Consider the following 13715-nt stretch of genomic DNA (forward strand, 5'->3'; position numbering starts at 1 on the left):
ACAGAGTCCCATGTAGGGCTCAAACCCATGAACCGTGAGATCACGACCTGAGCCAAAACCAAGAGTCAGGTATTTAACTGACTGAGCCACCCAGGCACTGCTCTATCATACTATTCTTAATCATTATTATAAGAAGAATACCGCATACCTACCGTAGTGTCTGAAACTATACTAGGTACTTTTCATACATTGTCTCATTTGATTTGTGCGTCAACTCTGCCAGGTAGGTACTCTTATAGTCATTTTACAGTTGATGACGCGGAAGCCCAGACAAGTTTCTCTGAGGTTGTATGTGATTTTTACTCCGTAATAATTGACAGAACCAAAATTCAAATCTTATCCATCTGAATCCAAGCTAACAAGGTTTGATGACATGAATCAGCTACCTGGCTTCAATGGAAAAGAACAATTTATAGTCTTAAAACCCATGGCAGTCACTTGCGTTGATGCTGACTCACAGATATTTAACTTCACTTTGCCTTTTTAAAGACCAGAACCATCCATCCACATATTTTATTTGTCCACAAAATCTATGAACAATTTATCCCTGATTCATACATTAACCATAAGGTTTTCCATGTGTTTCCATTATTTTAATGTTTTATTTTCTCAAAACTTTAGTGTCCCATTGAAGTAATGTTAAATCACATGTGTGTGCCCTTGGCAAAACCATTTGAAGTTTAATAAAAAAATTTTTTAATGTTTATTCATTTTTGAGAGAGACAGAGAGACAGAGTACGAGCAGGGGAGGGGCAGAGAGGCAGACATACACAGAACCCCAAGCAGGCTCCAGGCTCTGAGCTGTCAGCACAGTCACGGGGCTCGAACTCATGAGCTGTGAGATCATGACCTGGGCCAAAGTTGGACACTTAACCGTCTGAGCCTCCCAGGAACCTCGTACAGTTTAATACATTTTAACACAATTATTCATTTAATTAGCTAATGCATAGTACCTATACGATAATCCCAATTCATCTCCATTAGCGTCTAAGACACTTCTAACAAAATAGAGGAAATAATGATCAAACAAGTTAAGACTGGCATTCTTACAGGCATTTCTAATCAAATTTGAATACAAACATGAAAACTGCTTGTACATAAGAATTGCCAAAGACAGCTTCTATACTCAAAATACCCTTGTCAGATAGGAGTCATGTAAAAAAACCTATTTGTAGAAGACAATTGGTATTCTAAAATCTTCAAGAGAGCAATATTTACTTTTTCTTTTAAATGTTTATTTTTATTTTTGAAAGAAAAAGGGAGAGACAGAGTGTGAGCAGAGGAGGGGCACAGAGAGAGGGAGACACAGAATCCGAAGCAGGCTCCAGGCTGTCAACACAGAACCTGATGCGGGGCTCGAACTCACAGACCACAAGATCATGACCTGAGCCGAAGTCGGTCGCTTAACTGACTGAGCCACCCAGGCGCCCCAATATTTACTTTCTCTAATCGTTCAGTAGAAAAAGTTATAGTTCAGTGAATGATTAACAAGAGTTTAAGTAAATGTAATTATAAATGTTCAGAGAATAACATTGTGATCATATTTAAACAGCTTGGTTTGATGTGAACACTCTCATACATGGAAAAGGAAGCCAGAGATCAGAAAATACTGTAAGCGATCGAAACAGTGCTGGATATGATGGAAAAAATGAACCGAGGAAAGCTTTGCATTAGTGTAAAAAATCTTACTGAGAAAACTGACAAGTCATTTAGTCTATGTTAAAAGAAAAGAGGGTCATTAAACAGACATTAGCGATTCCGTCGCTGAAAAGCAGTAGGAATGCTAAGAATAGATCAGAACTCCCAAACTTACTAACCAGTCAAGAGTGAATCACAGAAGTAATTAAAGTGGTTTCTGGGTGATCTGCCTGAAAATGTTTGGGGGAAGTCTTGAGGCTGGGGAAAACCAAATCTTTTAGTATTTTGGAGAGTATATTGATGGGTTCTTCATAGTGTCATATCTTGATTATGTGACTGAGTCTTAAAAAAAAGGGGGCTGAGGTTTACTGCTTTCAGTTCTTCTTTCATGTTAATCACATATATATTGTATGTCTTCTGCTCTTACCTTTGAATATCAACATTTATTATTATGGAGTAAAAAGGCATTATTTAATAGATAATAAAATCCAGAATAACTGAACTTTTTATAAGTTTCGGTTTTTCCCATGAGAGTTTTGGAACTTTGGAGAAACTAGAGTAATAGCTTAGAGCAATTAAATACACTGACAGAAACCATTTGTTTCAACCAATTCTCTTGACTTTTTAAATGACTTTTAAAGTCTCTTGACTTTAGAAATATAATGCATTTTTACTGCAAAACATTCAAACAATACAGAAAGACAGAAGTCAAAGTCAAAAATGGAAAGTCTCCTCTTATACCCTAAACCCCCACCCCCCAGAAGTAACAACTGCTAGCAGCTTGCTCATTATCCACATACTTTTCTAGGTGTATATAAACACATATGTAAAGTCACATTTTTTTCACAAAATTGGAATCATATTATTATACTAAGTTTCAGTTATCATTTCTGATTAATTGAAATGCAAAAGTATACTGCTTTTTTTTTAATGTTTATTTACTTTTGAGAGAGAGAGAGAGAGAGAGAGAGCAACACAGCACGAGTAGGGGAGGGATAGTGAGAGAGGGAGACACAGAACCTGAAGCAGGCTCTAGGCTCTGAGTCGTCAGCACAGAGCCGGATTCAGGGCTCAAACCCACTAACCGTGAGATCATGACCTGAGCCTAAGTTGGATGCCCAACCAACTATGCCACCCAGGCACCCCAAAAGTATACTGCTTTTATCTACTTATTTTAGTACTTCTCTTTCCTATTAGAAGTTATACTTCAGGGCACCTGGGTGGCTCAGTCCGTTGAGCGTCTGACTTCTGCTCAGGTCATGATCTCATGGTTAGTGAGTTCAAGCCCCACATCAGGCTCACTGCTGTCAGCACAGAGCCCGCTTCTGATCCTCTGTCTTTCTCTCTCTGCCCCTCCCCTGCTTGCACTCTCTCAAAAATAAATAAAACATAAAAAAAAAAAAAAAGAAGTTATACTTCATCTGAAGGCAGGAGTTATCTTGTTAATGTTTTTTCTAAATGCCCACCAAGGTGCCTTGTATTTGTTAAATAAGTATTTGTAGACTTGAATTTAAGCAATTAATCAATGTGAATGAATGGAGAGTGAAGAAAAAGATAAAATAGCCGTAGGTTAAAGGAAAAAGATAAAATGATTTATTGAAATTTGCTTTTGCTAACGTGTATGATTTCTCTAAGGGAAAAAAAAAAATAAACAGAAGGTAATGCTAATGAATTCACTGTTTGATTAGGTACTGATATGGTGCCCCGGCTGGTGAGGCTGGATGAAGGTATAATCAAAACCACGACTCCCAGTTTGCCTCTTTCCTTACAGTGTTACTGGCACCCAAAAACTGTCCCATGGGTTTCACAGTGTACTGGTCCTTGTTTTTGTGCCTTGTCTGTTACATACCCCTAGCATTGTCTCAGCCTGTTCAATCACCTTTGGGTCTCAGGCATAAAAGTATGCTTCAAAGGCATATAATTTAATGCATGTAATGTCCTGGAAATGACAGTGATGGAGAAAGCTGAAAGACTCAGTTCCAATCCTAGCTTTGCCACTGAGACATTGGGCAAGTCACTTACATCTTGGGCTTCAGCATCTCTTCTATATAGAAGATATTTGCAGATTGGATCAAGTGACCTGTAAGGTCCATCCCCTACCTCTAGTTAGCAGGCAAGAGCCCAGAACTTGGAGAAACACAGTGTGGGCTTGACTTGGTTTCTGAAACTAGACAAGTCATTTAACCTCCCCATCCATTGGTCTCCTCGCCTCTAAAGTGGGAATGCTAATTGTACCTACCTTAATTCTCCTAAATAAAGATTAAATGAGATAGTACATGGGAAGCACTTAGAACAGTGCTCAGCATATCTGGCCCTGGATACATGTTGGTTCTTATTACTATTTACACTATTGATTTTCTATGGTTCTGTAATTTAATCACTGTTTATTTGATCATGAAAATCACTAATCTTTAATGACCATTTAATTATGATTTGTTTGAAAATGGTGCTGCGCTGAATGCTATACAACCACAGCATCCCTGCCCTCTTGGTCTAACATTCACAATGGTGTAAAGATCTCAATCCTCAATCAAGACGGTCAAGTGTAGAAGTGGTCCCTCAGGATTCATTTAGCTTCTGACACCAATGAGGACAATATCTAATGCCAACTTTGCTGGTTCTAGGAAAGGAGCCCAGGGAATTATACAGACGTGTTCCATGCTGGGCCAGGCACTTGGACAGCTACATGGTTTTCTGAAAACTCCAAATTTTTTCCATGACCTTTCTAGGTGATACTGAATTTCACATACATAGATATTTTCCTCTCAGCATGGAAGAGTGGGATACAATACCTTCATTCTATGACCGTTCAGTTCTTTTAATCAATTATAATCAAGTACAGCAGGAAGAAAATATAATTTTAAAGCAGTATGTTGTGGTTCATGTCAGATGGTCCCCAAGTGCTTCAAAATTTAGAATTAGTCGGACATATAGAAAGCAGGATGGTTTAGTAAAGTGACCAGAAAGGCCTGGGTTCAAATCCTAGCTTCACCAATGTCCAGCCTCTGTGAACCTCAGTTTCTTCTCTAAAATGGTAAAAATTAAATCTGCCTTGTAGGGGCTGTACTATCGACAATGTGTGTCAGGTGACCAGCTGACTAGCTGACCCATACTGGGCACTCATTCAGCAAGTATTCTGTGTCAGGCTTTTCTCTGGGCATCTATAGGTACCACTGGAAACAAAATAGGTACAGGCTCTGCATTCAAGATGCTTGGAGGCCAGGCATGGTTCTATACTATATGGGCCTGAAATGTACAATCTGGGGGACCCTCTGTAAGAAAAAAAATTATGGACATGAAAGTTGGTACAAGAGTGAACATTTATTTGGAATGAGAAAAATATTACAACAGGTTACTGTGGGCTTGATTCAGATTCCTTTTTTTCCAAGGTCTCTTCAGGGAATTCATAAGGAATACTTACCTAGAAATGCTTCTAAATACAACCTGGCTTCCAACCCACCTAGCACATTCTATAGAGAGGGACCCATATAAGTGAGTGGCCCTAAAACTTCAGCTTCCTTTAGTTCATGGGAAATCTGCCTTTGTTGCAGGGCCCAAAAGGTCTTGTCTTATTTTTGTTATTGTAATAATTGTATTATTTGTAATTTCCAGAGTGTTTTCTATGTTGACTGTCTTTAAGTCTTCATTCCTAAATCCTGAGGAAAGGCCTCAGGTCATCCACTCAGACCATTTTAGCTTCAATTATACTCTGAGATATGGTCCTTTTGCATGAAAAAATTACTAACAAGATCACGATTGTTAATGTAATAATAACAGGAAGCTTAAAATATCATTCCAACCTCTGCAGACTTGGCATGCAAATGTTCTCCTTGGGCAAGGAAATTGAACTTCAGTTAAGCATCAATTTACTAATAATGATTTCTTCTAAGGCCCCTTCTAATATCTGGGGAAACCCACAGATGCTTCGCTTAATTAATTATAAGGTTTATTCTAGACCTTTTTCCTTTTATGTTGCCAGGTTTAGATCCTGACTCAAACATTAGTTGAATTTAGTAATATTATCATTGAAATTAGAATTCTATAACAATATTAAAACCATTTTTTTGAAGGAACAAATATAGTAGAGTTTAGCTTTTACATGATTTCTACAGGGAAATCCTGAAACTATACAAACTGATAACGAACAAAGATTTGTCAGAATCATTTGAAAACATAACAATTGGAAAGAAAATAGGAAAATTCATTAAAACAAATTTTAATATTATCATTACTGAGCTATTCCAACTATAGAAAACATGAATTTGAACCATTAAAAATAGGATAGGTAAAAATTTTCTTTATGAAAGGTGGGAACTTTTGTTAATATTGAAATTCTCACCTAAGATTAATGAGGGATATCATTTCCCAGAGTTTCAAGATTCAAAAAAAAATTAAAGAAGTAGCAGTCACATAATAAACTTTAATGAAATAATAGTTACATATTTTTTTAGCAATGAACAGTAAAGTTTGCATATCTTAAACACCCAATAAATATTCGTGGAAAATGAATGAATGTTAAATAAGCTGGAAGGACAGTAATTATAATTAGCAGAAAACCGGATGCTAACATAAAGAAGTGTTGAGTAGATGAAACAAATGAATCAATGAATCAAACCGAAATTATTATCATCATTATTATCATTATTATTATTATTATTATTATTTTGGTTTCAGGAATAGAATTTAGTGATTCATCACTTAACATACAACACCCAGTGCTCATCCCAACAAGTGCCCTCCTTAGTGCCCATCACCCATTTAGCCCAATCCCCCCTCCCCTCCAGCAACCCTCAGTTTGTTCTCTACAGTTGAGAGTCTCTTCTCGTTTGCCTCCCCCTCTCTTTTTTTTTCTCCTTCCCCTATGTTCATCTGTTTTGTTTCTTAAATTCCACATATGAGTGAAATCGTATGGTATTTGTTATTTCTCTGACTGACTTATTTTGCTGAGCATAATACCCTCTAGCTCCATCCAATCAAGCTGAAATTAATCCCAATCCAAATGGACAATGACTAAAACTCAATCAGCTGCAAAAAAATAAATGAGAACACACATGTCTAGCCATGAAACTCGAGAGGTAAGGGAGAGCTGGCTGCAGAACACTCTTCCTGCCCACGTAGACTTCCTACCATTGTTTTCCACAGAAAGTTAAAGTTATCTTCAGCTTCCTTTTTTAAAGTACAGTACTTCAAATTTACATTTGTGTAGTCTTCACAGTCTTCACATGTTTTACCTCATTCGATCTTCACTACAATTGTCTAGCGTGTTTCTTTTTAGCTTAGGATAACAGAGGGAGAGGGAAAACTGAGGCTATTGGAGGGAATGATTTACCCAAGACAAAAAAGCCAATTAGCAGTAGGGCCAGTACTAGAGCCTAGGTCTCTTGCTTTCGGGACCTGGGTCCTTTCCCCTATGATACCATGTAGGTAAGTAGCAGTTTCCTGTCGCTCTTGATAACCATGTATCCCCAAATACAGCAATGTTTTGAAGGACATGGTCAAAGAATACTCACACCAATGGACAAAATGTGTGAAGAGTAATTTGGAAATATGTAAAACAATTTTAAAAATAGGTAGCCCATTTGTGGGATTAATAGAAGGAAATAAATCAAGCACATTAAAAGCTATATGCCCAAAGTTAGTTATTGCAACGTTATTTATGACAGGAAAAAAAAATGAGAGGAAGGAAGGAAGGAAGGAAGGAAGGGAAGAAGAAAGGAAGGAGGGGACCAAGCTAATTCCTATCAAAAGAGAGAGATGACTAAGTAAGCCATATTTCATCAAATTGGTGAATGGTTATGAAGATTAAAAAGATGGAAACTGTTCAAAGGGATATTAGCTGGGAAATATATTTGGGAAAGCTGGATGGGATCACAGAAATATGAAAACAGTTTGCTATGATTGTAGGGTTTTAAATAAATTTTCTTTAACAGTGTTTACTTAATACTTTATGAAATAGCTTTAACAATAAACAAGTTTATAGTTCACATGAAGATATTTCAACCAAAGTGTGACTAAAATCATGCACATATTTGGAAATTTAGCTTTTGACAAATGATTGTGGGTTCCTGAAATACAGACACGGGTGATATGCTACGTTTGCTCATCTGTCTTCAGCCCGTACCCTCCACAGCCTTCCCTTCCACCAGCGTCCCACCATGTCTTCCTGATCTCTGACCCCATCTTCATCTTGTTTCTGAAATTGTGCCGGTATCTTACTTGCTTCCTATCGTTCATAGAACTTATCTGAATCTGCTCTTCTAGGGGCATCAAAGAAAGCTGCTATGTTAGACTAGAGGAGGGAACAGAAGAAGATATTTGGCCCCTGGCTGTCTCTCAGTGACATCAGGCTCTGATAGCTGGCTCAAAAGGAAAAAGCTGCTGACTTCCCCTTTAAGCCACTGAATCTGAAGAACAAAGGTTGAAGCTCCCTTAAATCAATCATTCCAAAGGTAGACGGCCTTGTACAAGATAGAGGGTAACCTTGGAAAATCGCACAAGGAGTGTTGTGCAAGGCTGCAGGGCCAGGCCACACTCCTAAACCCCATTTCGGTTTTCCCAACAGACCTCCTTTATGAGTGCCAGACCAAAGGACATGCATGGATATCCCCATTTCATTAAGATTTATGTCAAACTCACTATGTTGGAGCAATACTTTTTACCTTGTTACTTGCCAAACAGGATCAAGTTATAACCATAAGTACCACACAAAGAACCTCCCCCACAGTCTCCACATGAGAATGGAGAGGCTGTCTTCAGTCCTGAGCAAAGATAACCCTGGATACCTTGATAGCCTATGCAAATAGCAGCAAAGGTGAAAGAGACACTGGGGAATACGAAGGTCACCTTGGGGCATGACAACACGTGTGTGTGTGTGTGTGTGTGTGTGTGTGTGTGTGTATCTCCAGAAAACTTGCTTGGAAGGGAGTTGCCAATGTACGTGTCTGTTGTCTTCTAAGCTGTTCTATTTCTCATTAAAATGCTGATACAACCAAGATTTTATCACAGCTTAGGCCATCTTTCATATAATCACTGAAATCTGCAATAGAACATCTCTATCTTAAAGAAATTCCCCTCTCCTTTTTTTGCTCCCATTAGGACTGTTTTAATGAATGTATACTGATTCCATCTCACTCTTCCTCTAGTGTCTGATAACATCATATTTGCAAGGCAGTTAGTTTATGACTTGGAATCTTACATGTTCAGGGCTTTACACATCACAGGTGCACAACAGCCCTGAAGAGATGTACTGATGATCACTGCGGCTTTTGTGAATGAAACTACTGAGGATACCGAGGGATTAAGTGACAGATCAGAATAAAGCAAAGAATGCTTCCTTTCCACTCATGCATGATTGCTTTCATATCGAATCAGAAAAAAACAAAAAACAGTTTTCAAGTCTTTCTGTTGTGATTCCAGCCCCAGAAAATCCCAGAAAGAGTGAATAAGACCACTTCAGGTGAAGTCTGTCCCAGGCTCTCCTGTGATTCCTTCCAGGAACCTTCCAGGTTCCAGGTAGGGGAGAAGGCCACAGCCTGAATATTTCTTTAGGAGGAGAGCATTCTTAAGTATCCTTGGGAATGTCTGGGTGCTAAATGATTCCAGGATCTTCCAGTGAAAACTGATCAAGGACAGGTAGAATGGAGGTAATACTTCGAGGCAAATACTCCTTCAGAAAGTCTTTCAAGGAATTATTTAAATTAGCTATTATTGCATAAAGCAAGGAGGCATCAGTTCTAGAATCCTTACCTCTTAGGGTAACACCTATCTTTCCTCATCTTAACACGATTTATGGACCATTTTCAGTGTCCACAGGATCTATTAAGTTCAAACCATTGCTCATATTTGATTGTTTTTGGCTTCTAAAAGGGCATTTCACATAATTCAACCCAATATAAAATACCTCTAATGAGTGAAAGAGAAGCTAAGGAATAAAATGGAAAGCAGATATTGTGGGTTAAAAATAGTAAGGTTTTGTGCACTTGTTTTAGAAACACCCAAACAGAGGAGAAATTGAGACATCTGGGAAGAGACATCAGAAAGCAAGCAAATCAATTGCCCCGGGAAGAGGTGGCTGTCACACAGATAACAGACAATTCTAAGTCTAGCCAGGACACGAAGTGGCCTTGAGCATTAACTGGCCCAGAGTCCTTAATTGTAGTCCTTGACATTTGCTCCTGCTGATATAGCTCATGACTCTTTACCAAGCTTCTAATTACTTTTCCACTTAATGACCTATTTTATGCCATTTTACATGTTTTCTTTCATAAATTCAGTATTTTTAAAAATTTTATTTATTTATTTATTTTATTTTTTAAATTTACATCCAAGTTAGCATATAGTGCAACAATGATTTCAGGGATAGATTCCTTAATGCCCTTTACCCATTTAGCCCATCCCCCCTCCCACTACCCACCCCCCCCCCCCAGTAATCCTCTGTCTGTTCTCCATATTTAAGAGTCTCTTATGTTTTGTCCCCCTCCCTGTCTTTATATTATTTTTGCTTCCCTTCCCTTATATTCATCTGTTCTGTGTCTTAAAGACCTCATATGAATGAAGTCATATATTTGTCTTTCTCTGACTAATTTCGCTTAGCATAACACACTCTAGTTCCATCCACTTTGTTGCAAATGGCAAGATTTCATTCTTTTTGATTGCCGAATAATAATCCATTGTATATATACCACATCTTCCTTATCCATTCATCCATCGATGGACATTTGGGCTCTTTCCATACTTTGGCTATTGTTGATAGTGCTGCTATAAACATGGGGGTGCATGTGTCCCTTCGAAACAGCACACCTGTATCCCTTGGATAAATACCTAGTAGTGCAATTGCTGGGTCGTAGGGTAGTTCTATTTTTAATTTTCATAAATTCAATCTTATTTTCCCAATAATATTATTGGCTCCTGAGGGCACACTCCTGTGCCATACATTTCAGCCTCTCCGGGGGGGACAATCCAGGCATTAAGTAATTGCTAAGTAAGTACCTATTAAACAAGTGGAGGAGCACCTGGGTGGCTCAGTCAGTTGAGCATCTGACTCTTAATTTCTGATCAGGTCATGATCTCACAGTTTGTGAGTTTGAGCCCTGCATTGGGCTCTTGGCTGACTGCGTGGAGCCTGCTTGGGATTCTCTCCCTCTCTCTCTCTCTGCCCCTCCACCACCCCCCGACTCTCAAAATGAATAAATAAACTTAAACAAAACAAAACAAAACAAAACCCAGCCTGGAAACCTATCATGAGGCTCTGTTATACGAAAGCTCAACTGGAAATGTAAACTGTGGGAGAAACAATAGTAACAACATGCATCTCTGGGCTGTACCTCCCAGATGCTCTATTCAATGCTACATATTTAATATATACATCAGCACAACATCTAACAGCTTTACAAAGGGTATTATTAGTATTAGAATTGTTATTAACTTCATTTTACAGGTGAGGATACTAAGAGATTTCAGAAAGCTTAAGTGAATTATCTAAAGCCACACAGTAAGTACCTAAACTTCAAGCCCAAGATGGCTGAGCCCAAAGCCCACATTCTTTCTACTGGTTTCCTGTTTTGTATAGTACCTATCACTCTTTAACAGTAACAGTAATAATAATAACTGTTATGTTATATTAATAATATTTTATAAAATAATAGTTATGAAATAAAACTGTTATATTAATAATAATGTTATAAAAATAATAGTAATTATAATAATGGCTTATGTAGGGGTTACTCTGTGCCAGGCACTCTTCTAAAGTCCTTTACATATATTATTTCATTCAATCCCAACAACAAACCTAGGAGATGGGCTCTATTATTATCCATTTACAGAATTTTGAGAGTGCATTATCTTGGACTTATAAGTTAGGGCTAAAAGGAGATCCTGTAGAATGATGAAAGATCACTTGTCTTTGTCTTTTTGTGTAGAGGAAGAAACCCTACAATCCACATAATATCTCATGTGCACCCAGCCCCAAGAGGGCCCACGAAAGGAGTCAGGGAGAGGAGAAGAACGATGGAGCTTGGACCAGAGCTCTCTGCCTGCCCTTGGTAATCCTATAGGAGAGGCTGTAGGTTGGAAGCACAGGAGAAGCAGAGAATAGACTTTGAGATCATCAGGGTTTCCTGACAGCTTTCCCCTACATCACCCTGTGCTGCACTAATTTGTCAATGAAAAGACCTTCTACCAGCCAAGTTACAATCCTTGTGAGTAAGGACAATAAAAATTAATAATATTTTCTTCTTATTAGGCTCATTCTAAAGTTTGGCATAACTACAACGTAAATTTCCGACCACATCAGAAAGGTTGGTTGTCAATCACGTTGGGATCCCATTGGATTGAACCAAACAGATCAGAAGACATGATGGATATACTCAAGTGTCAACAATCCATGGTTTCAGTGCTCGGATGGTTTGCCAATCCTATCCATGGGGATGGAGACTACCCAGAGGTGATGAAAAAGAAGCTGCTCTCCATTCTACCCCTTTTCTCTGAAGCAGAGAAGAGTGAAGTGAGGGGCACAGCTGACTTCTTTGCCTTTTCCTTTGGACCCAACAATTTCAAGCCCCAGAACACCATGGCTAAAATGGGACAAAATGTGTCACTCAATTTAAGAGAAGTGCTGAACTGGATTAAACTGGAATATGGCAACCCCCGAATCTTGATTGCTGAGAATGGCTGGTTCACAGACAGTCATGTGAAAACAGAAGATACCACAGCCATCTACATGATGAAGAATTTCCTCAACCAGGTTCTTCAAGGTTGGTTGTACATTAGCTCAATTTTTAAAACTTTTGAATACTAATCCTTACAGGATACTTAAAGTCATCTTCCAACATATGATTATTGTTGTTGGGCTTCCCCATTGTCTAATGTTGATAGAATTTTTAAATGTTACTCTCATGTCCTTTTTTAATAAAATTTTGAGAACAAAATAGTTTTAGACTATAGATACATCCTAAATTGGTAACAAGGTGCTGTATCATTCTTTGTAAAAGAAGGCATGCTATAAGAGATACATCCCAAAGTTTTTTGACAGTAGTAACTTGGTTTAAGATGTTGAAAGCTTTTCTTGAAACTGTGCTGTTTTTATTCTATTACATGACTAAATAGTAAAAAGGCCTGGAGACAAAGAATGAGCCATGAATGGCAAAGCTGAGTAATTTCTATGGCTCCTAGATAGTTCTCTGACCCCTAGTGACCCCTCATACCTTTTCCACTACTCAAGTAGTGACATCTACAGGTGACTATTGAAATAATAGAGCAGAAGATAAGCTCAAATTATGGTGGGTTTGTCCCCTTCAAAATTGGGCTCCATTTCACCCAAATACAAAGAAATTCTTGGGGCGCCTGGGTGGCTCAGTCAGTCAAGCATCCGACTTCAGCTCAGGTCATGATGTCACAGCTCGTGGCTTCAAGCCCCACATCGGGTTCTGTATTGACAGTTTAGAGCCTGGAGCCTGCTTCAGATTCTGTGTCTCTGTCTCTCTGCCTCTCTCCCAGTCGCTCTGTTTTCTCTCTCAAAAATAAATAAACATTAAAAAAAAAAAAAGAAATTCTTAGTGGATCTTTCTAAAAGTCTGTAGCTCTCTTTAGAAGTCATAAGCCTAAGGGTGCCTGGTTGGCTCAGTCAGTAGAGTGTGTGACTCTGGATGTCAGGGTCATAAGTTCCAGTGCCACGTTGGGGATAGAGTTAATAAACAAACAAACAAACAAACAAACAAGAAGTCACAAGCCCAAAGGAAAATCCCAGGTTCTGCAAGAGAGTCTTCAGGGAGGGTCCTCTGGGAGAGCAAGACCTTGTTTCCCCAACCTGTGGGAAGGAGCAGCATGTTACAGAGCCATGCCCAGTCACAGGAATGTGCATATGGGGACCGCCAGAACACAGGACTCTGCCTACAGGGCCTGAGCCAAATACCTACGGTCGGGCAGAAGGGCTATACATTCTCTACATGTTACGATTCCATTTCCCCTGAGGACTGTACAACACCAAAGGGACTAGCACCAGGGCCTACCGAAATATATTTATCTCACTAGAATCTCTTGGCATGGATTTTCCACCTTTTAGGAAAAGAACATCAGTGACA

At 38.7% G+C, this 13715-nt stretch overlaps 2 protein-coding genes across 2 annotated transcripts in view; one reads left to right on the forward strand and one right to left on the reverse strand.

The window, feature by feature from the left end:
• KLB (klotho beta) overlaps positions 1 to 13715 on the forward strand; it is a 33633-nt gene that overhangs the window by 8510 nt on the left and 11408 nt on the right. The window contains exon 2 of the mRNA XM_060655886.3: positions 11879 to 12389. Coding sequence (XP_060511869.3) covers positions 11879 to 12389 — 511 coding nt within the window. The remainder of the gene's footprint in view (positions 1 to 11878; positions 12390 to 13715) is intronic.
• RPL9 (ribosomal protein L9) overlaps positions 1 to 13715 on the reverse strand; it is a 37773-nt gene that overhangs the window by 2395 nt on the left and 21663 nt on the right. The window lies entirely within an intron of this gene.

This window comes from Panthera onca, chromosome B1, assembly GCF_046562875.1.
Source record: "Panthera onca isolate mPanOnc1 chromosome B1, mPanOnc1 haplotype 2, whole genome shotgun sequence".
In the NCBI taxonomy this organism is placed as follows: Eukaryota; Metazoa; Chordata; class Mammalia; order Carnivora; family Felidae; genus Panthera; species Panthera onca.